Source organism: Elephas maximus, chromosome 4, assembly GCF_024166365.1.
Source record: "Elephas maximus indicus isolate mEleMax1 chromosome 4, mEleMax1 primary haplotype, whole genome shotgun sequence".
Classification (NCBI taxonomy): Eukaryota; Metazoa; Chordata; class Mammalia; order Proboscidea; family Elephantidae; genus Elephas; species Elephas maximus.
This window is the reverse complement of record NC_064822.1, coordinates 143,883,840-143,898,242: the sequence shown is the minus strand read 5'-3', so window position 1 is coordinate 143,898,242 and position 14,403 is coordinate 143,883,840. Positions and strand designations below refer to the sequence as shown.

At 35.2% G+C, this 14,403-nt stretch overlaps 1 protein-coding gene across 1 annotated transcript in view; it reads left to right on the top strand.

Moving 5' to 3' along the window:
* The window catches only part of PPFIA2 (PTPRF interacting protein alpha 2), a 556,115-nt gene extending 546,907 nt beyond the window's left edge, over positions 1-9,208 (top strand). The window contains exons 29-33 of the mRNA XM_049883963.1: positions 1,056-1,231; positions 2,083-2,151; positions 5,360-5,519; positions 6,906-6,997; positions 9,084-9,208. Of these exons, the coding sequence (XP_049739920.1) occupies positions 1,056-1,231; positions 2,083-2,151; positions 5,360-5,519; positions 6,906-6,964 (464 nt within the window). The 3' untranslated portion in view covers positions 6,965-6,997; positions 9,084-9,208. The remainder of the gene's footprint in view (positions 1-1,055; positions 1,232-2,082; positions 2,152-5,359; positions 5,520-6,905; positions 6,998-9,083) is intronic.
* The last annotated feature ends 5,195 nt before the right edge of the window (positions 9,209-14,403 follow it).

Here is a 14,403-nt window from a genome sequence, read left to right as displayed (position 1 = left end):
GGATAATTGAAATAGGGAAAAAATAGACAGTTGAAGCTGGAGAATATTTTCAGAGAGTATTCTGTATATTTTTTCTGAAAAAAGTTTAAAATTTCATTGAGAAAAAATTAATGGGAAAACTTACTTTTACTGTAAGGGTAAATTATGGTTCTCATTTGCCTTTCTACAAGATTATTAAAAAATGTTTCATTTTTTTCTCATTTCTTAAGTTTCATAAAATACTTTCTTCTCAATGAACTTATGACTGTTTTACTGATGTTCACATAATGTCTTGTCAACTCATAATGGAAAGAAATAGAAAAAAATTATCAAATAAACTATGTTTTGGTCTAAGAAAGGCACGCATGACTTAATTTTCCATAAAGGTTTTATTTTTATAACATAATATTCAAATGAATTGACTCCATGGCACTGGGTTGGGTAATATTCAAAGTGTTTTGTATCTCAATAAAATACCATTATGCAACATAAAAGGAAAAACGACTTGTAACTTTTGACTGAGTGCTTGAGTTTTTTTACCAGTGCGTGATTAGAAACTAACGAATTTGCAAAATAGTAGAGGAAGTGTAAATCTAATTGAGTTCCTGTAGTACCTTACTGCCCTCTTATATAGTGCTTGAGGTGAAAAGAGGCTTTTCTAGTCTGTGCAATATTTAAAGTAGTGGTTAATTAATGCTTCTGATAAAGAACCGTATTAGATTCTCATTTTGCTATGTTTACTGGAGAGATGTGTATAAGGCACAGATAAGAAATGTCTCCATCTGGTGGTGAAACATTGTAATAAGAAAATATAAAAGACTGTTCCATGTGTGGAAGTCCTGTCATTTCAGTGATAACACACACCTGATAAAGACAACTTCTTGTTTGGATCAAGAAGTAGAACAGGTTAGTTATCTAGAGCAGTGAATGTACACAAGGGTGCAGGTGCATTTGGGGGTGGATAAAGAAATCAGCATAAATGCTAATCTGGCCAGATACCTGTGGTTCATTTCCACCAGTGGTTGTGTTTATTACACAAAATGCTGCAGCCTAAAATAGTACACCTCTTTTCCTAGATGTGTTGGTGTGGAGCAATGACCGAGTTATTCGCTGGATACAAGCAATTGGACTTCGAGATTATGCAAATAATATTCTTGAGAGTGGTGTGCACGGCTCCCTTATAGCCCTGGATGAGAACTTTGACTACAGCAGCCTAGCTTTATTATTACAGATTCCAACACAGAACACCCAGGCAAGCCCCTCTGTGCAGTAGTTGCACTATGTCCTGGTTTATATAATGACGAACTAATCTTTTAGAAGAAAAAAAAGTTGGCTGTATATGCGTAATTCTTAATGAGACTTGGCTCAACCTTTGAAATATGTCATTGGGGTATTAATTTCAAGCTACTGGATTTCTAGCCAAAACAGAATCTTAAAATTAAAGCAGGAAGGGATTTAGAGATTGTGTGGTCCAACCTCCCACCTGAATGCTAGATTCCCCAAAACCATTTCCCTGACAGATGGCCTTCAATTTCTGACTGAGTCTTTGAGAGACAATCAATTCTAGTTACATATCTGAATTATACAGACACTTAGCATTTGAATTATTTGAATCATCAGAGTTCCTTAAAAATTAAAATTAAAACCTCAATTCACACCACACACCTAAAGAATCAGCTATCGAGAGCTAAGTCATAGAAATTTTTATTATCTGAAGTTCTGCTACATGATGAGTACCAGCCAGGTTTGAGAATTACCTATACAGACTTGATAAGAATTTGGCCGTCTAACAGCACCTTTATTTTATTTTTACATATTTCAAAGTTTATATAAAATACTCAATTAGAATAAAGCAACAAAGTGACATCAAAGCCCCTTGACAACAGGAATAAATAATATACAAGGCTGTCTCTACCCCCACAGATGAAAGAAAATAGCCATATTTCATATTTATAGCTAGAATTTTCAATGACTTGTAAACATGAAAGAATGGAAACTTAAGACTCTTTAAGTAAAGCAGAGTTTGGAACACATTCTCAGATAAATATAATCTATATGATTTCCTTCAATAATATGATGATAACTCTAATTTGACATCAACAGGCAAGGCAGATTCTTGAAAGGGAATACAATAACCTCTTGGCCCTGGGAACTGAACGGCGACTGGATGAAGTAAGTCCTTACCTATCCTTCACAAAGGATCTTAGAGAGTATAAGAAATATGATAGAATATCCTGGCTTTTAAGGGATAATGTTTGGAAATTAAACAGATGCTTGATCTGTGGCTAGAATCTAGTATTTTGTTCCCCAGTATTGTTTTTGGAAAAAAAAAATTTATATATACTGGTTTTCGGATCTATAATTTCAGCAGATGGAAACATTAAAGTGTAATTAGAAAAGAGATGTTTTTCCCATGAGCAGTGATTACAAAATAATGTTGAAATATCCTTTTAAAAAATTATAAACAATGACAATACTGATAAATTCAGCTTCTAAATAAGAAATGTGCTCATTTCTTAAATATCAGAACATATTCATGGTAAGTTTTTAGATATTAAGATGAATCGAAAACTTACTTTCAATAAATAGTAAGCTTTTCATTTTTCCTTAAAAACAGATGAATAACATCCTAACAGTTATAGCACTTGAAAAGTATGTTGAGTGTAAGAATCCCTATAGATTATATTTGCATGTTTAAATGATTAAAGTAATAAGCAGCTAAGTAGCCTGTTGAGATGGGCTCGTACAAAGGACATCGGACAATCCTGTGAATTCATAATCCCTTTACAAATTCTTCTGAATTTTTTTCCAAGATCTTTCTGGAAGGAAGAAGTAAGAAGGAAACTTGAGTATGAAGGGGAAAATACAGAGAGGTATAACCTGTATTGCCAAGTGCAGTTGTTCTTGGCTATAAAGATAAATTAATTAAAATAGTTTTTTAAATACACCCAGCATATTCTAAAATGAGGCAATAATTCCATATTCAAATGGCTAGGAGAGTTGTCCTTGTTATTACAAAACCCAAGCTGTCTTTTGTGGAGATCATAGACAGATGAGGTCTACCATCCTGACCTAAGGTACCTTCCTGTAACTTTATACTCCTGCCATATCAGGATTAATGAAATCTTTTTAATCCTTATTCCCAATTGTTGACTCAAAAATAGTGTTATATACCCATCCATGCATTTAAATACATTTTTCTCCTTACTTGAAAGTTACAAAAGGAATTTTAATTAAAATTACTCAAGATCAGTCAGATGGCTGTATTCTAAAATGCCTGGTTGACCTGCAGGACTTGTTCTGGTGGAGAGGCTCGCCTATGCAGGTTATAGCGTTGCTTTCTGGCAGTGATGAACATGCAGAAGTCTATTGGGTCAATTAAATGAGATGGGGCTATCTGCCTTTAAAATGTGCTGCTTCTTTTTCTTATTTTAAAACCACAGCACATACATTTTATCATTTAAACCCTGTGATCTCTTTTGCCCTAGATTTTTTGTTTGTTTTGTTTTGTTTTCAGTGTGAGCGCCAATAGCCAAACTTACCTAGAGCTAGAATGGGCTTGTTCCTGGGGTTTTGCTGATTGCATTCAGACTCTACTTACTGAAATAATTTGAGAAGTGATGATGGGCTGCTGTGAACTTTGACCACAAGTAAAAGGATATCTTTCGAATCCACCTCATGAAAACTTTTTCCCCAAGGATGTTGTTGCTTATAGTTTCTATTAACTTTCTGCAGTTAATTTCATTGAACAAGCAAAAAGTAAGGAATTGTGATTCAGGCTCTCAACTGATTAGCTTGTTTTTTGAGCCCTTAACTAGCACGCTATAGGAGTTGTATGGTTCTACAGTGTGATGTAGTGTGTGCCAGAACTGAAGAATAGTCGTGTTTATGCAACAACTTCCCCAAGAATCAAGAAGGAAGAGAGGCCTCAGCAGTGAAATTCTGTTTCTTTTCTATATTTATAACCATTTGGAGGTCCAGGGCAATGTAAAGCCCAGCAGTTGAGAAGAAGAGTGGCAGACATCTCTTACCTAAATAAAATTTAGATATTGATAATAAAGATCCTAATAGTGGAAGTATGTAATTATATGTAAATGACTACATTTTCCCCATGTTGACTTTGAATGCCACTTATTTAAATTAGCGGCCTATGAAGAAGAATCCCTTATGTACCAATGATGATCTGAGCTGAAAATTTCAGCCTAGTATTCTACATACCAAAATCAGCTGAGCTAGTGGGGCCAACAGACCATACTTGACTATTACTTCAGCGAACAGACAGACTTTCCATAAGCAAGAAACTTCAGTATAAAAGGACAAGATATGTTTAGTATGATTCATATTTTCTTTAGAATTAGGCACAAATAATTTGTTATTATTTATTACCTTGGAAATAGAAGATTAAAGAATACCAAATACCAAACCAAAAACCCAGTGCCGTCGAGTCGATTCTGACTCATAGAGACCCTATAGGACAGAGTAGAACTGCCCCAGAGTTTCCAAGGAGCGCCTGGCGGATTTGAACTGCCAATCTCTTGGTTAGCAGCCATAGCACTTAACTACTATGCCACCAGGGTTTCCAAATAGCAAATAGCATTCACTAAATGACATGTTGCTGTTTTCCAATTTAGAGAAAATAGTTATGTACTTTGTGCTTTTTGTGCACATACAGAGCAAGAAGACACTATGTGGTAATAAGAAGAAAGCAACCAAAGTTACATTATGCTTTCAGGGGCATCTAAAGGGCGTGTGTATTTATTGAAAGGATGACGTTCAGGTTGCACAGGCTTCTCAACAAATTACAATTATCAGCTGAAACCTAGCAAATGACAAATGCAGAGTTTTTTCCACAGATTATAGGTTTTACAGTATCCCAAATCAGCCAGGCTGCTTCATATATAGATTTTGCACATATATTTTTTGGGTCCCCAAAAGCAAACTTCATGAAACATAGTTATTCAAGTGTGTAAGTCAAATAGAGTTTACTGCACAACATATTCAATTAGATAAATCATTTCATTTTAAAATCAGTTAGAATAAAGTGTCACAAAGTATATTCAATATGCTTTGGAAAAATGTTGAGGTTTTGTTTCAGGTTTTCAAAGATGTTTTCTTTATAGATGGCAGATATTTGATTTGAATAATTGCAGAAGCTTTATAAAAAATACATTTCTGTTTTAATGTCTTCTAAGTTCTCATTTTGGCGTCATAGACCTTTCTGAATAAAGTAAAATATTATATATATATATGTGTCTGTATGTGTATATTTCACAGCCTGAATAGAAATTATCAGTATTACTTGTTTCTAAGCACATAGTTTTACACACCTGGCCTAGTTTACTTGTTTTTATTTCATCAAATTATGACTCCGTACTGGCAGAGTGATGACAAGAATTTCAGACGTGGGTCGACCTGGAGAAGGCAGTTTCCTCCTCGTGAAGTACATGGAATCAGTATGATGCCTGGCTCCTCAGAAACATTACCAGCTGGATTTAGGTTAACTACAACCTCTGGACAGTCAAGGAAGATGGCAACAGATGGTACAGTAGTTTTGCTCTTCTGCTTATAACATAAAAAGCTTGTTTAGCAAAAGCTAGTGTCATTCTCTGACCTTGCATAGCTTTCTGGCATTTTTTCTTGAGTTGGTTTGCTGTGCTTGAAATTTGCTTTGCTTTTATCAAAACCCAGACTCCTTTGTAAAGTGCTAATGCATGAATTCATGGCACTTTATTCACATTTGAAAAAACATTTTTGGGTAATGTCCACATTTAGGAAAAACAATAAACATTCATATGACTTGTGTTTCTTTGCTCTTCTATTCCCTAAGTAAATGGATTGTTAAGGTCAAGGTTGGATATGGACTGTTGGCTCTAAGTGGAGATCAACTCCACTGTCATCCTACATGCTTGAATATTGCAAGTTTTATATTCATCTTAGAAACTCAGACTCATCAGATATTTTCACCTCTGACCAAGGCAGAAGGCCTTAAATAAACAAGCACAACCATGAGAAGAGAGTTAAAGAAACACAATAAAACCAAACCCATTGCCATTGAGTCAATTCTGACTCATTGCAACCCTGCAGGACAGGGTAAAACTGCCCCATAGGGTTTCCAAGGCTGTAAATCTTTACAGAAGCAGCCTGCCCCCATCTTTCTCCTGAAGCACAGCTAGTGGTTCCAAACTGAAGACCTTTTGGTTAGCAGCTGAGGACCTAACCACTGCACAACCAAGAAACACAAAACCATCAGTTATTTCCCAATTAATATTTCCTTCTGTGGACATTAGACTTGTGTTATATATTTCTCAAAGGAAAAACAGCCATTGGGAGGAGAGAAAACTTTGAAATGGGAGTCACAAAGTTATTTCTGCTTGATAGGCATTAAATAAAAAAAAAAAAAAAAAGCACACATTCTCTTTATTAAAATAATCACATAGAATCATTATTTCTTTTTAAGGCCATAGCCACACGGCCCTTAAAATTAGTTCCAACATAAAACTCGATCTTCAATCTGCATTTCTTATAACCCGTTACATATTGTGAAACATGTTAGCAAAATTCATAAGGAATGTAACATGATTGAAAATAGTATAGAAACTCTTCACTACTTAGAGGATAAAAGATACTTACCATAGTGAATACCCTAAGTAAAATCTTTGCTTCAAAAACAGAAGCACCCTGGGAAGCTGCTCTTATACAGTTCATCTAGGTAGGAATATACATCAATTTAAAAGCGCAGTTGAATTGCATTGGAATAATTCTTCATTAGTAGTTTGGTCTAGAGGAATGTGAGTGGCTTATATCTGAGAGAAAGAAAGCCTATTAGTATATTCAGGACCCCATATACAGGGAAAAGAAATCTTTCTCATCTGAAACTTTGTACTCAATCATTTAAGTCCCGCTAAAGCCCTTTTCTCCATTTGCAGTTGCTTCATCAAGACTGCAGAGGTTAGACAACTCCACTGTTCGCACATACTCATGTTGACAAGCCACTCAAAGGAGGCAGCACTGACCTTCTGTGAGTAGTTTCCCTTGACTGCCAAAAAGCAAACCAACAGAAAACTGGAACCTACATAGCCTAGTAAATAAACACCGTAGTCTTTGCTATGGCCTGGCAGCACAGAAGTGAGATAACTAACCCCTTTGGATTGCTAGGTGGGGAAAGGAATCATTGTACTGAAACTTGATCTAGTATTTCGTATCACCTTCTGTCTGCTGTGGTTTAAATCTCTGGTTGAAGGCCTGTCACACTCTTATTCCTCATCAGTGGGTTGCTTGTACACTGTCATCTACTATTTGGTAGTATTTTATATGGATTCACCTAGCATTTTATTGGTGAGTTTGACACCCAATAATATATATTTTCTGTGAGTATTTTTTATAAGGGGGGGCTGAAGAAAGCAGATAGTGATTTAAGCAGGTTCACAAAGTAAATAGTGTCAGAGACAAGACAGTAATTTGGATATAATTTCATACTAAGAAACCAAAGTAGTAACCATCAAAATTTTGAACGTTTAATATGTTGATTTTCATCAATGCAACTTGCATTTGTTGAAAACAAACATGAATTTTAAGTATCTGTGACTCTCAATAGAGAAACAAAATAACATTTTATGATACGGAGACAAAGGACTAGCACAAAACTTATCAGTATTACCCTATGATCCAAGGCATTTGTGTTTAGAGAAATGTTATTTGACAGAAGTTACTTTCAAATTCATATAAAGCAGTCAGTAAAACCATGGTGCCCTAGATTTAAAAAAAACCCAGTGCCGTGGAGTCGATTCCGACTCATAGCGACCCTAGATTTACACATGTGCAAATGCTCACAAAACTCATTTTTTTTTAACAAAAATAAAACAAAACTGTGTTTCGCCAAAATATTCTACCATTTTCAATGAATCAACATTTTTGACAAATACTTTTTAGAACAATATTTAGAACCAAATGTGTGCAGGGGGCTAGGGAGAGAAAGCAGCTGTGGGCAGAGAACAGCTCACCTTGCGCTGTTTATTCATTGCCTTAAACTAAAAACTCCACACAATTTAGTATTGGTCTTGTAGGCCTAATATGGGTGCTGGTTATGTTGTCTTATTTGGGTCACTATTCGAAGCGTATGGTGATTAAAAAAAAAAAAAAATCATTTAGATAAGAGATTTCATTTCAGAATGCACAAGCCTAAAATTAAAAATTTTAATTATAGTATAAATTTGGCATCTAATTAGGCATTATCTAAAGTATGCAATAGGTTGGCTGAATAAGAGGCTTTCCAAAAAATAGTAGCTTCTACACATAATATGATAATTTCCCTGGTAACTATGTACTTCGCTAATTTACAAATGACTAGTTAATGTGCTCAGCAGCGCTTGCTTTTAGCTCTTGACTGATGAGTAGAATTACTCTATTTGCAATCTGTATTTTCTGCATGGCATTCTAGTTCATATTTCTTAGTTTTTACCCTTAGAATGGATAAAAGTATTTATTTATAATCAAGTAAACTTAAGACAACCAATTTTGCTTTCGATTCAAAAATAGTATTTTTGTTATGAAAGTAATTCAGGGCATATTATTTACTCATTTTTATTTGTATAGCAATGGTAATTGCCAGCTTTTCTTATTAATATTATGACTGGAAAGGATCAAAGATGCCATATCTCAGATGCAGATCCTTTAAAATGTGTTATTTAGTAGTTTGTTTTTTTTTTTTTTTTTAGTTTATCACAATTGAACAAAACTATCTTTTAAAGAACTTGTGAAGTATATGAACTAGAATATAAATCTATTCCATGGAATAAGTCCCCTCAACCCAATATATTAATTAGCACGTTTTAAAATTTTCAGAAGGCATGCTGACATTTTGTGAGTACCTTTGTTTATACATATGCCATGTTTTCCACAAAGTTGAAGAATTCTTTTCATTTATTAAGCTCTTCTGCACAAAACTGGAGAAGAACAAATGTTAATTATTGGCTAGACCTTAGGCTATTTCCTTTTCATTATTTTTTTGGTGTTAGAACAAGAATAGACAGGCTGCATGAAGGAGAAAAGGGGTTTTCTAGTCTGGGACTTTTCAGTGAACTAACAGTGTCCATTAAATATTTTAGATGTCGTCTTTTCAGTCTACTCTACCTAAACTGCACTACCATCAAAGAACACGAACACTGAAACCTTTGTGAAGACTGAATTCTATGGAAATAATGAAAAGTAATGGTTCATTTTGCTGAAAATGTACTTTTGCAAAGAGTCAGATATTAAGTTTGATTAGTTTACTATAATTGTAATAAAATACTTAAGTCATTTAAAAAATAACCATCATCCACATCATAAATTCTGTACAACAGATGCTTTTATGAAATGAAGCCACTTTTTTCCCATGATTTACTGTAATATACTAGGCATTTATGTATTACTGTGTATGTATTTCTTTTTAAATGTGTAAGTCTTATGTAAATGGATATAAATATGATTTTTAAAAAAATAAAATATATGGTTCATGGAGTCTTGAGTGCAAACATTTGACAATTCCAAGTACTGTTGGTATTTTACCATGCCACCATTTTTACAGTTTTTGAATTGTTAACAGAAATCAATATGTTTCCTTGAAGCAGAAAACATGCTTCCCCATGTTTCTCCTTCAAGTCTGTCAATCCTTAAAGCTGAACACCTGCCTCTGATCATGTATAGAAGAATGATTTAACCTGGAACTGGAGCCAAAACACGGACCTTTAAAGGCAATCAGGGATGTCCTTTATCTTTAGAAAAGCACTGTGATGGCTCGATCTCCTTTTCAATACATAACAAAGCCAAACTGTTTACAAGAGTCAAAAGCAATTGTTTAAAAAAAGGAAAAAAAGTTTATAAAGAAAACATTACCTTCTATTATCAACTGTGGACCAAGAAAAAAAAAAAAAAAACTTTACCTAAGAACCACATGTTCCTCCCAATATCTCATACCTTGACCTGCCAGCCAGCACTGAGCAGTGAATGTCAACCACTGTAGAATCTGAGGCTCATTTCCTACTGGAAAAACAACCTCCGAAACCTTCCCCTTTTATAACAGACACAGGGCATTAGCCAGACTCATGTCTAATGTTATAAGCTTTTAGCCAAGATGGCCTTGTTGCGACTTTGCTGCAGTCAGTTTTATCAGAGGAACTAAATGAAAGACAGAATGATTAATATATATACTGTATAAAAGTGTAGAAGAGTGATCTCTTCCCAGTCGTTTTATTTGGTGGTGTTACTGTTGTTTATTCTTTGTTTATAATGGGGAATTTCAAAGTAAAACCTATTGAATAAGACCATTTATCTAACTGCTGATTTTCTGCTGCTTGATCTTATTAAGCGCAAAACCTGTCATTAGTTATTTTTTTTTGTATTTTATTTTGCTATGTTTGCACGTACCTTACATTTGTTTTTATGTCTATTTTTGTTTGACAGATTCAGTCAAAAGTTAATGGTAACAGAAACCCTCTCCATTGTCAATAAAAAAATACCTGCAATTCTCTGTTTTAAGCTTTGTTTTGTAGTCACCTGATGTTTAATAACTTGCTTAAACTGTCACAAAAACTGTTCTTTTAGTGAGTCTCAATGTAATATTTAGCTTCTGAATTGAGTCTACCACAAGAGGGAGTATTAAACTTGTTTTTGGAAGTGATTTTAAAGCTAAAGTAGACTGAGCAGAAACAATGGGAAAAAAGCTTTTTAAGCTCATTGAATATGAGGACCTTAATTTATAGAAATGGAATATAATATAGAAACTATTACATTATGGTAATATAAACTAGATTTGTATCTACTCTTATACATGGACTCAATCACTAAAGTTAGTTTCTCCCCCCTAGGAGATAATCAAATAAGGGACATTAATCCTCTGTAATACCAAACTCACTACCATTGAGTTGATTCCAACTCATAGGGACCCCACAGGGTTTCTAAGGCTGTAATTTTCTATGGAAGCAGACTGCCACGTCTTTCTCCCATGGAGCCGCTGGCTCTTTCGAACCGCCTACCTTTAACAGTCAATCGCTTTAACCATTGTGCCACCAGGGCTCCTTAATTATCTATAATTGACTTCTAACATATACAGCATAGAAAAGACAGAGTTACTTCTTTTGAAAAAAATTAAATAGCCTTTAATTTAAAATTTCTGCTAGATCATAAAATCTGTTTAATGGATTAACATCAGAGTCTCAGCATTCTTCCTTTCAACCATCTATCAACATTACGATTTCTTAACATTTTTAATGATCAAGTACACTTCAAATACAATTTATATAAACAAAGCTGCTTTTTATTCTGTAATGCAGATTGCATTTGTATTTTTTTTCATAAGCAAAATAACTCAGATCAGGAAATGCTTTTCAATAGAATTGAAAAATACTTTTTTAAAAATAATTTTTATTGTGCTTTAAGTAAAAGTTTACAAATCAAGTCAGTCTCTCACACAAAAACTTATATACACCTTGCTACATACTCCCTTTTTTTCTTTCATTTCAATGAGACAGCCCACTCCCTCCCTCCGCTCTTTCGTGTCCATTTCACCAGATTCTAACCCCCTCTACCCTCTCATCTCCCCTCCAGGGAGGAGATGCCAACATAGTCTCAATTGTCCACCTGATCCAAGAAGCTCACTCCTCACCAGCATCCCTTTCCAACCCATTGTCCAGTCCAATCCCTGTCTGAAGAGTTGGCTTTGGGAATGGTTCCTCTCCTGGGCCAACAGAAGGTCTGGGGGCCATGACCACTGGGGTCCTTCTAGTCTCAGTCAGACCATTAAGTCTGGTCTTTTTATAAGAATTTGGGGACTGCATCCCACTGCTCTCCTGCTCCCTCAGGGGTACTCTGTTATGTTCCCTGTCAGGGCAGTCATCGGTTGTAGCCAGGCACCATCTAGTTCTTCTGGTCTCAGGATGATGTAGTCTCTGATTCATGTGGCCTTTTCTGTCTCTTGGGCTTGTAATTACCTTGTGTCCTTGGTGTTCTTCGTTCTCCTTTGATCCAGGTGGGTTGAGACTCATTGATGCATCTTAGATGGCCACTTGCTGGTGTTTAAGACCCCAGACACCACTCTTCAAAGTGAGATGCAGAATGTTTTCTTAATAGATTTTATTATGCCAATTGACTTAGATGTCCCCTGAAACCATGGTCCCCAGACCCCTGCCCCTGCTACGCTGGCCTTCGAAGCATTCAGTTTATTCAGGAAATTGCTTTGCTTTTGGTTTAGTCCAGTTGTGCTTAAAACTACTTTATATTTTCAGTTTTTCATTGTTTTCTAGTCAAAACTTCTATGAAAATACAAAAAGGATATCATACAGAATTATTTTCGCAAACTAAATAAGATTATACTTTGAAAAGAAATATTTTAATTATCTTTACCATAACTACTAAAATAGAATTGTCTATTTTTCCTTCCAGTTTTTAAGCAATCCAATGACTTGAGTACAACTTTCTTACTCCATTTTTGCTCACATGAAAGTAAGAATACTTTCTCTGACCCTGCAAAAGAGACAGTTTCCTCAACCAGACACAGAAATAGTCACTTCTCCAATCTCAGGCACTGTTTTCCAATCCCACCCTACTGGAAAATAACCCAAGCCTGCTTGTTGACGTGTCCCTTCAGATATGATTACCAGGAAAATGTGCAAGACGATTAAAGATGTAACCATTACACAATGCTTGGTTCTGCCTGAGTTTATACCCTGCAGGTGAACAATAAGATACATTCAGCAAAAGAATTTGTCATTTCAAATTAACTGAATCTTATGTGAAAAAAAAAAAAAAGTAATACATTCTCAATGCTAGACATTAAAGATGGATAATTTGGTAAGACTTTAGTTGTGATGATGGATAAAATGTGTTCAATATAAGAGACAATTCAAGGAACCCAAAAGATTCCAATTATAAGCCGAACCTCTATCTAGTTGGTTTAATTCAAGATACTAAAATAATTAAGGGGAACACCTATATGAATATATATATTTCTCAGGTATAAAAATTAAGAAGCCAGTTTAAACAAATAGGGATTTACTCTGAGAAGCCATTTATTTTGTAGCTTAAAAAGTCCAAAAAATGCTTATGTTTTCAGAATGTTTTTACACAGGTTGTAAACTATCTTTAAGGAGCCCGAGCGGTACAGTGGTTAAGTGCTTGGCTGCTAACCAAAAGGTCAGCAGTTCAAACACAACAGCTGCTCTGTGGGAGAGAGATGTGGCAGTCTGCTTCCATAAAGATTATAGCCTTGGAAACTCTATAGGACAGTTCTACTGTATCCTATATGGTTGCCATGAATCAGAATCGACTCAATGGCAGTGAGTTTCTTTTTTTGGTTGGTTGGTTGTTTTTTTTAAGCAATTTTTACACAGTTTATTAACAAAGACTCATTTTCAATTATTAAAAAAATGCTTAACAGTTTATAAAAATTGGAAATGAAAAGATGAGTTTGGATAGCACATGTTTTTTCATAAATTATTATTTAAAAATGAGAAATTTCACATAAAAATCTTGATTTTTTTGGCTTCTCTGAAAAATCAGTTTCTTGCCATAAGGGATCTGTCCTTCCTCTGCCTCCTCCAGCCATATTCTGCCGGGACTGGGAAGGGGCCACTCCCTTATACGGAGCCTGTGCCCTCCAGTTCTCACCACTCCTCATTGTTGTTCTTCTAGCGCTGAGGCCAGGAGGTTCAAGCTCACTTCAAAAGATCATTGGCTCACTGGCATTATATTATCTGCCTGGTCACTGAAGACTGCCTGGTCTTTAGCATAATGTAAAAATCTTTACATCTTTCTCTTAAGAACTTTCCTTCCACTCTACACCCATTCCTATACCTTTCCTCTTCTTCTGTAGAAGTTGGAATCCTTAAGAAGTATACAGTCATCTTAGAGCATGAGACATGATAAGGGGCTCCCAGGGGCCTCTGTCTCCTGTCTCCTTAATAAAAGGCATTGGATTAAAATGAATCTAAGCTCTCTGCCAGGCATGTGGTTTCCCTTGACTAAGTAACAAATGATTTGAAGGCAGAGCTACAACTCCACTGTTAGCCTTCTACCAGGAAATGAATAGCTAGACAGGTCTTCCCAACTACAAAATAACTTCATCTGCCTATATGCTGATTTAAAGTTGCTTATATAATCCATGGTTCTTAATAATCCATGCATGTGGGCACCTCAAGAATGTTAGAGTTGGGTTTTAGGTTTTGAGTCAAAGAGGCTGTTCACCAATTTCTGAAAGTAGCTCTATATTAATGTCACTTTCAATTAAGATTTTTTTGTGTGGGGGGTACAGTTTTTAAAATCATACACTAGATGTATTTTCTCTTAAATTAAAGCCCTGGGAAACAGTTAATATAATAATGAGCCTTGTTACAGGTAACTGATAACAATGCTAATTGGGTCTAATTAAACAGAAGGCACAGGTTTTTTGCT